Genomic DNA, 13,657 nt, shown 5'->3' with positions numbered 1-13,657 from the left:
CTATTTTCTAATACTTTCGATGCTTCACAAATGAGAGATTTCTCTCGACCTGAGACAATACTAGTAAGAGCCCTAAAACAGCCCTAAATTTGGATCAAACTGGAGACCCCCAGTAGCCAATTGTGAATCCTCAACATCAAGATAAGGGGCCAGGAATGACCAAGCTGACTCAGAAAAGGCAAAGGAAGCCTCAGTATGTCCGCAAATAGCTTCATGACCCCAAGGCTTAATTGAAGTCAGATTCCTGGGTGATACAAAGAGTATATAGTGAAGAATTTGGAAGCCCGCCAAGGGTAAGCCTGTGTTCAAGATCAAGCTGACACACTTGCACCAGAGGTCAGAGACAGCTGCACAGTCTGACCACCGACATCAACACTACAAGGGGCCATGGGATGGTGCCAGCAACATCACCTGACCCCCAGATTTTCCAAGGGTGCCTTGAGGCACGTCGAGTAAGTTTCCTGCCTCAGAGGAGCTGATGGGGGAAAGCGATCATGGCGCTGCGCGATGGAGCTAAGCGTCCATGGGCTATCAGCTCAAAGAAACCTTAAGGGTCTAGTGATTTTCAAACTATAATTAGCAACAGGACACTTTTCCCCCGAAGGAACTCTTAACTGGAAAGCCGATACATGCCACACGGGCAAAGGAGAAACTGCTGTGGCTGAATCAAGGGGGTGGGAGTGATGTGCAGCCCCGGCTTGGCTTCCGAAAGAATCAAGGGGCTCTGGAGAATGTGGCTTAATCCACTGCTTAAGTCCAACACCTGCAGTTTGCAGAGCAGGGAACTCGGACGCAGAGAGCCCCTGTGTGTGCCGGAAAGAAGGCAGGCGCTGGACGCGGACGGACCGGGGTTCGAACGCCAGCTCTGCTGCCTCCCAACTGCGGGCGTGAGCTTAGGAAATTGTGTAATGTCTCTGGGCCTCATTTTCCTCAGAGCCTGGTAATAAAATACTGGCCTCCGAGCCTCAACCGTGAGCATTCGAGATGATGATGCAGCTGCAAGAAGCTCCCGGCGAGTGGTTCACGGCTCCAGGCTTTAATAGGCTTGCCTCAGGGCACATAACCAGTTAACAGCACAGGTGCGGCTAATGCACCCCAAACCCCCGTGTCCCTCGCTCTGCTCACAGATCCTCCGCACTCGCCCTCACGCCTCTCCTTCCAGATGGCAGTCACTCAATCTGTCCCAGTAGTTGAAGAACTGGCCCCAAACAGAAAAACAAAATCAAAAACAAAAAACCCCAAGGCACTGGAAATGGGCAGCAGAAGTGACCCAGGCTGAAATAACTGCCTGAAGAGATATTAACTCTGCCACCAGAAAAGGAACTTGCTGGGGCTGGGGCGGGGTGGGGGGCGGCATTTCCGATTTGTTTTTCAGCATCTGCCCTTGGTATTCTCATCAGCAAACCTCTGCCTCTTCCCAGGATCCCTCACAGATGACAGCAAATACGCCTGCTGTCGCCCTAACAGAATTTCTCCAGAAACCCAACGCCGACTTCTTTCTGTGATGTCAACTCCTTTCTACAGGTGGCGTTGACTGCCAAGTCCTGTCTGTGCCCCTGGACTAAGAAAGGTATAGATGTAGCCTCATCCAAATGTCAGGAATAACAGACAGAGGTCTAGAGTCGCCGTATCCATCTACTCTTGGTGCCTACTCCGACCTTCTGCAAATAAACTAGGGCGCTTACACTGTGTGCAGTTCTGAATGCAGCCAATTCGAAGAAGCCACATTTATAGGGAAGCCACTCCACCGGGCACACAATAAAATGCTTCATGAACCTTGACCAACCCTGAGGCAGGTACCTGGGATTGGGTGCCTGGGGACTTCTAGAGAAAATATAATAAAAACTATAACAACTGGAACAATTTTAAAATCGCTTCCTTCCTATCGTATTAATTTATATGTCATCATTTGCTCAGTGACCACATTCCACCCAGATGAACCTGATAAAACTGAGTAAGCTGCCAACCCTGACTTTGGGTTGTAGTTTCAAACTGTGATTCTATTACAAACGGCAACAAACTCGGGCTGAGAGCACAGCTGCGACTTCTCAGTCTCTACAGGATGATTTATCATTGTCAGTTAGCTATTTAGCTTAAAATAATACAGAATTCCAGATCTCCGTGACTTATCCGTCTGTGTATGTAGATGAGTTAGGGATGGAGAAGAAAGCAGGGCAAGCTTGCAAATTAGGAGGAATTCACTAAGCTGCCGGGAAATCAGTGAGTATTTTGTTACCCAAATATTAAGCTTGAAGCAAAAAAAGAAAATGTAACGTTAAAGGTCCTCTGCCAGGCTTTTAAAATGTCTGACTGCAAGGGGAGAGTTCCTGCAACTAGAATTGCAGTGTGCCACATATATACTCAAATCATCAACCATCTTAAGTAGTGGAAGAAGGGGTTATTTCCACCCCTCCCCCAACTTAGTATCGCTTTCCTAGATGAAAACATTTCCTCATTTCCAACAATTTATGACTCATTTATTCCAAGAGATGAAAGCACGTTCCTTTGAGTATATATAGCAAGTTTTGCCAGCTGCACTCCAATTGCAATTTCTGGTTTTCCACTAGAATATTCCTCCCTTCCTTTAACATATCTCATTAAAGAAGTTCAACTGCTAACCAACGAACAGATTTTTTCTAGTAACAATGAACTTAACGTAACTCTAGTCACCAGTAAGATGCTACTGGATTATCCATCAGGATGGATATAGATGTACACACAATCACACACATACACAATGCAAACTTGAAAATCACCTCAAATCTTAAAAATCGTTTCAAAAATAGCCTTAGTGATATATTTCTTACTAAGCATAGTTAAGCTGGAACACTGGCAAAAAAGATGATTTACTTCTTGTAATTCAATTGTCTCCGGAATTACCAGTTGCCTATTAGTGCCAGGGGCATAATTCAGATATTATGATAAAACTTTCTCTGCATTTTGATGCTAATTTAATTTCCTTTTCCTCACTTTAGAAGGAAATCATAATTACCAATCTTTACTCACAATAAATGGTTAAGGGCATTTCCACGTCATTTTGTGCCATCATAAGCCAAGAAAAATGACGAGTTTTAAAATATCACAGGGGATTGGTCATAACTCATCAGCGTTTTTGAGTACAGACACAAATAATTTACAATCTGAAACTTGGTGTGATAATTTTGATTCACACACACTTATTAACCCATGACGGAATCAAATCATTAAAAATGGTAGGCGCCTGAGAATTTCACAAACATCTGAAGCCAAGAAATGTATGGGCAATAGTAAAATGCACACATACAATACAGACACACAGATTAACATTGCTGAAAGACATGTGGATTGATCATAAAGACATTTAGTACCTTATATAAAGATTGCATTCTATTTAAAAACGAATTTGAAAGCTTCTTTTAATTGGTACAGTTTTGACTTAAAGATGTTTTAATAATTCTCTCCTTTTCCTCAAATAAGATTAGAAGCCCACCACTTAACTCTCACCTTCAAATGTCACCAAGCTGAAAAATAGGAAGGAAGGAAGGAAGGAAGGGAGAGAGGGAGGGAGGGAGGGAGGGAGGGGGAAAAAGCCTTACTCAATTCCAATAACTAACTCCTATCAAGTAGTAGAACTACATGAAAATTTAATTCCTTCATATACTCAAAAACAGTATCTCATGATAGAGTTTGTAGTTACTTTATTCCTGGAACATTAGAAAAGACAGAAGAAAATTTTAAGAAATGTAGTTTCTGTCTATTTCCCTTTATCACAATGATGAAAAGCTTGTCAACTTATCCCCAAGTTCTGAGTGAACTGTCTTTTATCTCCCTAAGAAATCATTTTATGCTACTGATAGGAAAGTCGTCAGAAGACCCAAATCAGCTATCTTATCTGGCTGAGGCTAAGGCTGGGGCTTAGCTTGGGAGAAAGAAAAAGTAGCAAATCATTGCTGGGCTGGCTACAAGGAATTGCCAATTGGGTCTACAGTGGGCTAAAGGGGAAAATGTAAATACAAACAGTTAACAAACTATAAAGCAATACACAAACATTGTTATTATGAATGGTTGTGATTAATGATAATAGTAACAATAATTATAATATTTTCAATGCTTATTATTTTGAACTACATACCCCAAACCTACAAGGAGTGCAAATCAACAAATCAGTGGTCAACTACAGGTCTACTGTGCTTAAGAGTTTTGGATAGGGAAAAATCATTACTCATTACCTCCAAAATTCTACCCTATGTAACCCACAGAAGGCTCACTGAAGCTCCAGCAATTTCTGCTCTTTGAGAAGAGAATCAAGCCAGCTAAATTTTTTTTTTTAATTTGGAATTTTGTATTTATTTCAAAACCTTAAAAAAATTATATTCCCCTTTTCTTCAGAATTGACCATACCATTTTAAGCCATTTTTATTTCACTGCAATAGAGTAATTTAAACTAAAATTTTATATAACTTACTCAACATTATTCCTCAAGAAAGACTGAGATGAAAAAGGATGGACAAAGGTGTATATCTATTCAATAGGTTCAAACACATATATTAAGTAAAATCTTTACTCAAACATAGTTACTGGAACTAAGTTTGATGTTACCTCTGGTACTCCTAATTTTCGGCATGCTTCCAGAAAGTTTTCCACGTTTCTTCTGCATTTGGCCATGCTAAGTTTAGGCTATGAATGCAAATATTCAGAAATAAAGAATTACTAAGAGAAATACTTGTAATAACAGGTTAAATTTTAAACTTTCTAAATGGCAGAAGTACTACACGTTTACTGGAGAAAAATAATACATAAGCAAACAGAAGACAATAAAAAATTATCCAGAAACATTCACCTAAAGAGCTGTTAATATTTTGGATTATATTCTTCTAGACACTGTGTGTGTACACAAAGACATGCATATATACACATAGATATGTGTTTATATGTAGAATTTCTGCATACATGTATATATGTATATACACATGTGCAAGATTTTCTGCACATGTATGTGAATGTATATGTGTGGATACACACACACACACAGTTTTTACGAGATCATACTGTTGTGTAACCTGCTTTAGTTTACTTAAAAGTACACCATAAACATCACCTTTTCCCATCAGCAAATATATTTCTATATGAAGGGTTAAATTCACCAGGCCAATGACTCTCTTTCTCGCCAAAGCAATCGGTTTTATTAGAAAGCTGGTGATGCTGCAAGGCGAGGAGATTTAGAGGCAGGGTGGGGAGCAGCCTTCTAGGTTAGAGTGAGCAACTTGTGCAAACACGGGCGTGGACAGTGTTTGTAAGGCAATGTTACACAGACTGGAGATGGAAGCGGGCTCTACCGCTACGCCGTGGCTGGGTCTGGTCAATGGGAGCTCAAGATGCTCAGAGAAGAATTTCTGAGAAGCGGACATTTAGAAACATTTCTAGAAAGGAAAGCTACAATATAATAACATAAGCTAAAATACTTCACAGTTGTTAAAAGGGATATTTATGAAGAGTTTTAATGACTTGGGGAAATACTCAGGTTTTCATACATTTTAAAAACTACTAAATAGTATATATGAGAAGCTCACAATTCAAAAAACAACTTATATGTAGAAGGAATGTTAGCAGCATAAAAGCCAAAATGTAAACAGTGGTTGTCTTTGGGTGGCGGGATAGAACATGATATATTTTCCTCCTGCATTTCTCTATTTTCTCCGATCAAGCATTATTCCCATTATATTTTCAATTAAATTTTTTTATTTGTAAAAGATAAAAGGTGACAACCAAAGAATGTAGCATTTTTTTCCTGAAGAATTGATCAAATATACAAATGTGTGTAGATAACATGATTCATAGTGTCCTCATACCTTATAACACAATAACTGTATATTTAAATTGGAGGCTGAGGAATCGTACTTTCTTTCTTATAAGTTGGGGAAAAATACTGAATGAGAATCTGGTACACAGCTCTAACAACTTAACAGCAGTTTGGACTTCAAAACTTTTTCATATTCGATTATAGGACAGAATTTACTGCCCAAACTAAGGCAGATAAAGCAGATTTGAAGCAGAAGACAAATTGTTTTGTTTTGGGTTTTTTTTCCTGTGTTTTCTGAGGCAAAAAAGTGGTCAGTCTTTTGACGGGAAAAATATATTCAACTGTGTAGAAAGAACACTGACAGTTGAAATGCGATCATCAGCTAATTTTTCCTGCTGCCAAGAGAAAAGAAACTAAGAAAAATAATGCCACTACGATGCTTTCCTGGGCGGGGGGTGGGGCTTCACGTGAGGCTGTCACTCCACAGACTCTTCCTATGATATTTTATGAACACTGTGCCTTGAGGTTGGGGGCTCTGGCTTTTGAAAAATCTGTTCATAAACACTAACGATCACAATGGCTTGCATTCATATTTATATCACATGCAGGCCCTCATTTCATCCTCATGGGAGCAGTTCCATGACAGAGAAGAGCCAATCAAGTTCAAGAAAGGTTGAATAACTTTCCCAAAGTCGTATGGATTATATAGATGTGGAATTGGAATCCAACCCCTACATTCTTAGCCCCTAAACTCTTCTGCTTCACCTAATAGTAAATAGTATGGATAGAGGTTTTCCCTACTTGTCTGAACCCTACGTAGGCTTCAAAGACCAGCTTATCTTTGATTCCCCCTCCCTCATCTGAATGACCATAACATGACTCCATAGCTCTCTTCTGGATGGTAATATGGTCCATGATTATAGGAAAAGGATGCCAGTGCCTGCTTTATCTCCCCCACATGGAGACGAGGATTTTTAGGGACTAATGGCATCTAGCTCGGTCTCTTTCATCTTTCCCCAGTTTCCTTGGTATCTCCAACCTACCCCTGAGCACAGCTAGTGATCAAGGAATTGTTGAATTAATGACCAGCTGACCAACCTCTGGTCTGACAGGTTACTAATGATATTTTATACAGAATCCACATCTTTTCAGAGCTATCCTAAAATCCTCAATAATTAATAGAGGAAAGAGTTTCCATTTAGAAGAGAACTCGCCAACCAAAAGAAGTTTCCCAAAAAGACTTCTCACTGTTTAAATAATTCCTTGTGAGGAATGAATCTTTGTGTCTCTACAGTCTTAAAGTTAGCACCCCAAGCGTTTCTTTAACGTGTTTTGCTTTATATTTGAAGTAAGTTCCTTTTCTGTCATTTACATACTTACTTTAAATATTTTCCCTTTTTACAGTGAAAATGTTGCTTCATTCAGAAATGCTATTCCTTTTCTGCTCTTCTAGTTGTTTGGGGCCCAACACAGAGCATTTGAGCAGCGTCCTGGAGATCCCATCGGTATCTTTAACCAGCAATACTGTCCCAAAGGAGTTTGTTTGATGTAAGAGTTAGTTTCCCTTTATATGGTGTTACTTACGACTGCTGGTGAGGGGACATGGATGCTTGCGACGGATCGTGGGCGGATGTGGTTGACTAGATGGCAGAGGACGACGCCATCCATGAGGGCAGCCCCCAGGTCTTCGTGCAGGCTGACCTTGAGTCTCATCTCGATGCTCTGGGAAGGAATCAGAAGGAAGCCAATTGCTCTCAGGCAACTGAGGGTAAAATACAGTTATGGGTATTTATGAACTGAGACTTAAGTTTCATTATGGAGAAGGATAAGAACACGTGGAAAAACACTGACATGATTTCAACCTTTTCAAAAGATATTAAAATAAAAATCCCTCTGTAGAAAAAAACATTCAGTTGTGTCTAAAATTTTTAATTAGTTGAATTTTTAAAAGAATGGGCTTCTTGGGACTTCCCTGGTGGTCCAGTGGGAAAGAATCCGCCCTCCAATGCAGGGGACGTGGGTTCGATCCCTGGTCAGGGAACTAAGATCCTACATGCCGCGGCGCAACTAAGCCCACGCACCACAACTACTGAGCTCGCGCACCTCGACTAGAGAGCCTGAGTGCCACAAACTACAGAGCCCATGTGCTCTGGACCCCACGCCACAACTAGAGAAGAGAAAACCCACATGCCACAACTAGAGAGAAGCCCATGTGACGCAACCAAAGATCCCACATGCCACAGTGAAGATCCCATGTGCCTCAACGAAGACCCGAGACAGCCAAAAAAGAAAAAATGAACTTCTTAAGTTCAACATTGCCTCAGACTTAGCAATGAAAATAGAAAAACAGACTGAGTTGAATAATAAAAGCCAAATCCATAGGGATCGTTTTGCCATGTGTAAAAATATCACATCACTATGTAGTACACCTGAAACTAAAATCATATTTTAAGTCAATTATACTTCAATAAAAAATAAATAAAATAAAATAAACAAAAATAAATTAAAAAACCAAAATCCAACTGGTTCAGACAGACTGCAAGGGGCAGAAAAGGGATTAAGAGATGCTTTTCTCTAAGACCATGTTCTAGTTCAAAAATCAATTTTTCTCCCTTTTTAAAAAATTAAACACTTTGAGATAATTATAAATTCATATGGAGTTATAAGAAGTAATACAGAGAGATCTCATGTACGCTTTACCCAGTTTCCCTCTAAGGTAACAACCTTCAAAAATATATACTACAACTTCACAATCGGGACACTGGCGTTGATAGAACACGCCCATCACCACAAGGATCTCTCACAATGCTGTTTTACCAGCCACACCCACTTCCCTCCCACCCCCAGTACCTCTTTGGCCCTACTCCCCTTCTCCTCTCCTTCCAGGACCCCCGTGACATGAATGCGTATCATCTGTTACATGCCCACAGGTCCCTGGGGCTCTCTGCTCATTTATTTTCAGTCTGTCTTCTCTCTACTACTCAGATTAGGTAATCCCTATTGTTCTTTCTTCCAGTTCACTGATTCTTTCCTCTGTTACCTCCATTCTGCTGTTGAGCCCACCCCCTGGGCTTCTTCTTTTGGATAATGTATTCTGCAGTTCTAAATTTCCATTGGTCCTTCTTTATGTCTTCTATTTCTCTGCTAAGATTTTTTTTTTGCGGTACGTGGGCCTCTCACTGTTGTGGCCTCTCCCGTTGCGGAGCACAGGCTCCGGACGCGCAGGCTCAGCGGCCATGGCTCACGAGCCCAGGTGCTCCGCGGCATGTGGGATCTTCCCGGACCGGGGCACGAACCCGCGTCCCCTGCATCAGCAGGCGGACTCTCAACCACTGTGCCACCAGGGAAGCCTCTGCTAAGATTTTTTATTCCTTTGCAGAGGCATTCTATTTTTTTCTTTGTTTCACCTGTGTTCGTAATTGCTTGTGGAAGTATTTCTATCACGAACAGTATAAAATCTCTGTCAGGTGATAACATCTCTGCCACAACAGTGTTGTCATCTGTTGATTATCTTTTCACATTCGTTCTGGTTCTTGGTAGAATGAGTGATTTTTTTGGTTGAAACCTGGACATTTCTGGTATTATGAGACTCTGGATCCTATTTAAACTTTCTGTTTTAGCTGGCTTTTTTGGACACGGCTCTGGCAGGGAAAGGGAGGCTACCACCTTGTTACTGCTGTGTAAATGCAGATTCCCACTTGCTGTCAGTGACTGGTGTGGGTGTGGAAATCCAGGCTCCCCACGTGGGCTCCACTGATACTATGGGAGGGGACGGGATCATTCTTAGCTCATGGGAATGAAATTCCTGGCTCCCAATGTGGCCTTCTCTGATACCATCCCAGCAGAGGTTAAAGTCTAGCTGCCTACGCCATCTTTGCAGGCATGGGTAGGGGTGGGACCACGGGTTTTCTGCAGTGTTTAGCTGGAGTAGAGCCTTTAATGTCTAAAAATTTTCTCTCTCACTAGGCTGCCCCTTTTCTGGTCCTTTGACTAAAGTAAGCAAGCTTTCATTGGGACTTTTTTTTCTTAATTTGTGCCCATTAGCATTTCCGGTTTCTAACTACTTCACCTTCAAGTCTGAGAAAGATAAAGCAAAAAAGAAATCCCACTGGACTCACCACCACTGTCATTCCTAGTCCCAAGGAGCCCAGCTAGTCTGAATTATTCTCTCCACTTTTCAGAGTGATTCTATGCTTATTTTATATATAATCACCAGGGGTTTTAGTTGTACTTAGTGGGATGAATGGGGAAAAGTACATCAACTCTATCTTCTCAGAAGCAGAAGTAGATAGATCGGTTTTCAAAACTTCAAATACAAATTTCTGCTTTGTAGCAGAAGCTCCTTGTAAATGGATAACAGCCTAAGCAAGGATGACTTTATTGGGAGATCTGCAATAAGCGGAGCGCTTGAAAATCAGTGCATGTAACAGTGTCGCATAATTCTCTTTCAGAACTGTCTTGTACAGACACCTCATTTTTTTCCAAGCATGCTTTCAGTCTCTAATTTTACATCACTAAATTAAAACATAAGCTATCAATATGACCCAGGCTTTAAGAGAAAATTATATCACTCTTTGAGAGGCATAGCTCAACTTCTGATCTTATTTTTACATATCTCTGAAAGTTCACCTCCCAAGTTTCCAGCACATCCAAATATTCTAGGCAAATGACAGAGGACTGACTTGCCCTATGTGAATGCTGAGTCAACCACAGTGGCTTAAAGTGGTGGTAAGAGGTTTCTGGGTTTTTTTTTTCTTTCCTCCTGACTATGTGCTAAACCGTATATAAAGTATCATCTGTAGCAACAAAGATTCTGACCTGCCTTAATTCAGCTTTAATTTTAAGATTCACTGCTCATTTGTAGAACTCACTGCTATCTGAAATTGTGTATTTATTTGTTTCCTTCTTACTTACTCTGTCTTCTCAATAGACTACAGGCTTCATGTAGCAGGGACCTTTTTGTTCTTTTCTCTGTCTGTCACCTAGACTATACAGCCTGGCACAGAGAGCAGTCAATAATCATTTGCTAGTGAAAGGAGAAGATGTAGTATAAAATCTACCTCCTCAAGAAGCTTCTTATATTCGTCTAGTTCACCGCTATGATACTTCTCTTTAAATATAAAGAACTTATGTAGTGATTCATGATGTACTGCCTTTAATAACTAATACCAGTGTGTTCTTTGGTGACTGACCCTTGTCCTGCTGTTCGATCTTCCACATATTTACCTACGATCCTCCTAACTAGACACAAAGACCATGAGGGTAGAAAAATACATACACAGTTCCCACGAGGAGCTGTGCTGGGGATAGAAACACAACAAGGAATAAGACAGCCATGGTCCCTGCCATCACCAAGCCTGAAATCTTCCCTGGCACCCAGCACGAGACTTCACCCTTGGTAGGAACTCAAATGGTTTGCCTATTACAACATTCAAAAATTCTGGCCGGTTTGGGGTACGTAGTAAGGCTAACTACAAGCATCTTTAAATTCATGGCATATTATTAAGTAAATTAATAACAGTGCATTTTTTAAAGCATACCAGAACTGAAATAATACTAGCTTTTATACATAGGTATTAAGTATTTCTACTTACATTATCTCATATATTTCTCATAAAATCCCATGAAGGTAGATGGGAACTATTGTTTTTAATACATGAAAAGACTCAAACTCAGGGATGTTAAGTGACTTGCCCAATATCAAACAGTGAGCTGGCTAGATTTGAAACTAGATATTCAGTCTGCAGTGCTTCAAAGTCTACTTTTTTATTTAAAGATTTTTTTGATGTGGACCATTTTTAAAGTCTTTATTAAATTTGTTACAATATTCCTTCTGCTTTGTGTTTTGTTTTTTGGGCCACGAGGCATGTGGGATCTTAGCTCCCCAACCAGGGATTGAACCCACACCCTTTGTATTGGAAGGTGAAGTCTTAACCATTGGACCACCAGGGAAGTCCCCAATGTCTACTTTTTAAAAATACAGAAGGCTGCTTCAATTCTGGAAATAATTATTCAGTTATACAATGTTTCCCGGTACCTCTCGGAGCTGTTCCACCAGTTCTTTTTCTTCTCTCATCTGCTCCATTTTCCGCCGAATTGTAAACTGTGGGTCTATAGATTCCAAATTTCTCTGTGGTCTAAGAAACACTGTAACAGAAAGGGAAAAAAGCCTTTATGGAGCGCCTAGTACAGGATGCCGTATAGGGCTGCTCATATTTAAATCAAATAGTTTATTTATCCCAAATAATTCATTCACCACTCACAGAACAATAAATTCTGACTTCACATGAAAAGCTTGATTCGAATATGCTAGAGAAGATTATGTATTCAATTATTCTGGGTTGTGTGGACAAACCATCAGCTGAATCCAGGAAAGGGATTGGTCATCCTTGGCACCATTCCAGACCCCTTCTCTCTTTTTTCCACTGCTTTTATTCCAAGTTTTCATCTACACTCCAGGTTTCACAATCCTTTCATTAAATTTGGATACTTTGTTTCAGCTAATAAGGCAGAATTGCTTTACAGGTTACAAACAAGCACAGGTTAAGGATTCTGTTGGCTGAGGTTTTTCATCAGCCTGGGTTAGGAACTAAGTGATGATACACACTATCCACTCAGATAGGTATCTGAGTGTGGAGGGAAAAATTCTGCCTTCTATCATGTCACTGACAGCACATCCCAAAAGTCAGCTCTTCAGAGATGACCACAGACTCCTTTTAGAAAAGCTGGCAAGATGGGAGACAGTTTTAAGAGATCATCTCTGGCTGCACGTCCTTAAAATTACAACCTCCAGAAACGGCGACTCACAGTGGCAACTCTGGAAGGAGTTAAGGCCGTGGCTGCAGAGAAAAGGAATGCTCTCAACCTTTGAAGGATGACATCTTTTAAAGACTAACAGAGAAGGTACAAAATATGCTATGTACGGGCAGAGTGATTATGGCAATTTTTATTAGGATACAAAGCCCAGGGCGAATTTAAACTTGAATCTTTTTCTTCCTTGAGATTCTTATCTTATTAAGACTGTCAACTTTCCATGCACACCAGAGGGGGCAAAGAACGGTTAAGAGCTGTAGTTGGTTCCCCATGTCCCATAGATTTTCAGATTGGGGGCGGGGGGGACAAATGAGGGGGGCGCTTCAGAAAATTTGGGGCAGAGAACTCCAATTTTAAAAATCAATACCACGTAGAAGGCTGCACTGACATACTGCAATTCTAGGAGTTTCAATTACCGTATCTTCAATGATGTAGAATAGGAAGATTATGTAACGCTTATTCTATTCTGCCAAATATTTGCTATGAACCACTTTAAAAGCATTTCACTTTATTTGTTTTTTAATGAAATATGGTTTACAAATATACTTTGAATAAAAACAACTGGAGTCCACCATATAATCAATTATCCCATATTCACCCAACTATGTCGTTTTAACCTCAATTTGTATCTTTGAACCAAAACACTTTAATGAGTGTCTTGCACTATACTTCTCACATCTCAGTATTTTCTTTCTAAATCAGTTCTCGGATATCTGAATCAGCCCTCTGGTGCTCTACAGAGGACCAGAAAGTTGACACATCTTAAGAAATCCGTGACTTACAGAAGTTAATGGAGCAAGGGAATGATCTATTGTATATGTTAACACCTTCTGGAACCTCAGAGAGAAGTCAGCCTGGGGCCTGGGCTTCTGCCTCAAGCCACCTAAGGAAGAGCCCAAGTCTTGTCACCAAGACCTACAAAAAACAAACCCCACAGGAAGCGAGACCAATTGTTTCAAAAACAAAGGCAAGGCAGGCAAAGGAAGTAGGGTTGACCAGCCAGCAGGGAGAGATGAGAAGTTCACAGAGCAAAGGGAAACGAGGAAGAATTTGACAAAATAAGAA

General features: G+C 40.6%; 1 protein-coding gene across 7 annotated transcripts in view; it reads right to left on the bottom strand.

Moving 5' to 3' along the window:
• Positions 1-13,657, bottom strand: part of LRCH1 (leucine rich repeats and calponin homology domain containing 1) — a 205,901-nt gene that overhangs the window by 31,945 nt on the left and 160,299 nt on the right. For all 7 annotated transcript variants that reach the window (XR_003791707.1, XR_003791704.1, XR_003791705.1 and 4 more), the window contains 3 exons: positions 11,817-11,926; positions 7,364-7,501; positions 4,579-4,656 (listed from right to left, as the gene is read on the bottom strand). Coding sequence is in view for 2 of the 7 variants with exons in the window: in XM_029210024.1 (XP_029065857.1) it covers positions 4,579-4,656; positions 7,364-7,501; positions 11,817-11,926 (326 nt within the window). In the remaining 5 variants the exon portion in view is untranslated. The remainder of the gene's footprint in view (positions 1-4,578; positions 4,657-7,363; positions 7,502-11,816; positions 11,927-13,657) is intronic.

This window comes from Monodon monoceros, unplaced genomic scaffold (assembly GCF_005190385.1).
Source record: "Monodon monoceros isolate NGI ecotype Baffin Bay Population unplaced genomic scaffold, NGI_Narwhal_1 Super_Scaffold_8, whole genome shotgun sequence".
In the NCBI taxonomy this organism is placed as follows: domain Eukaryota; kingdom Metazoa; phylum Chordata; class Mammalia; order Artiodactyla; family Monodontidae; genus Monodon; species Monodon monoceros.
Note: the sequence above shows the minus strand (reverse complement) of the source record. Positions and strands in the feature narration are given on the sequence as shown.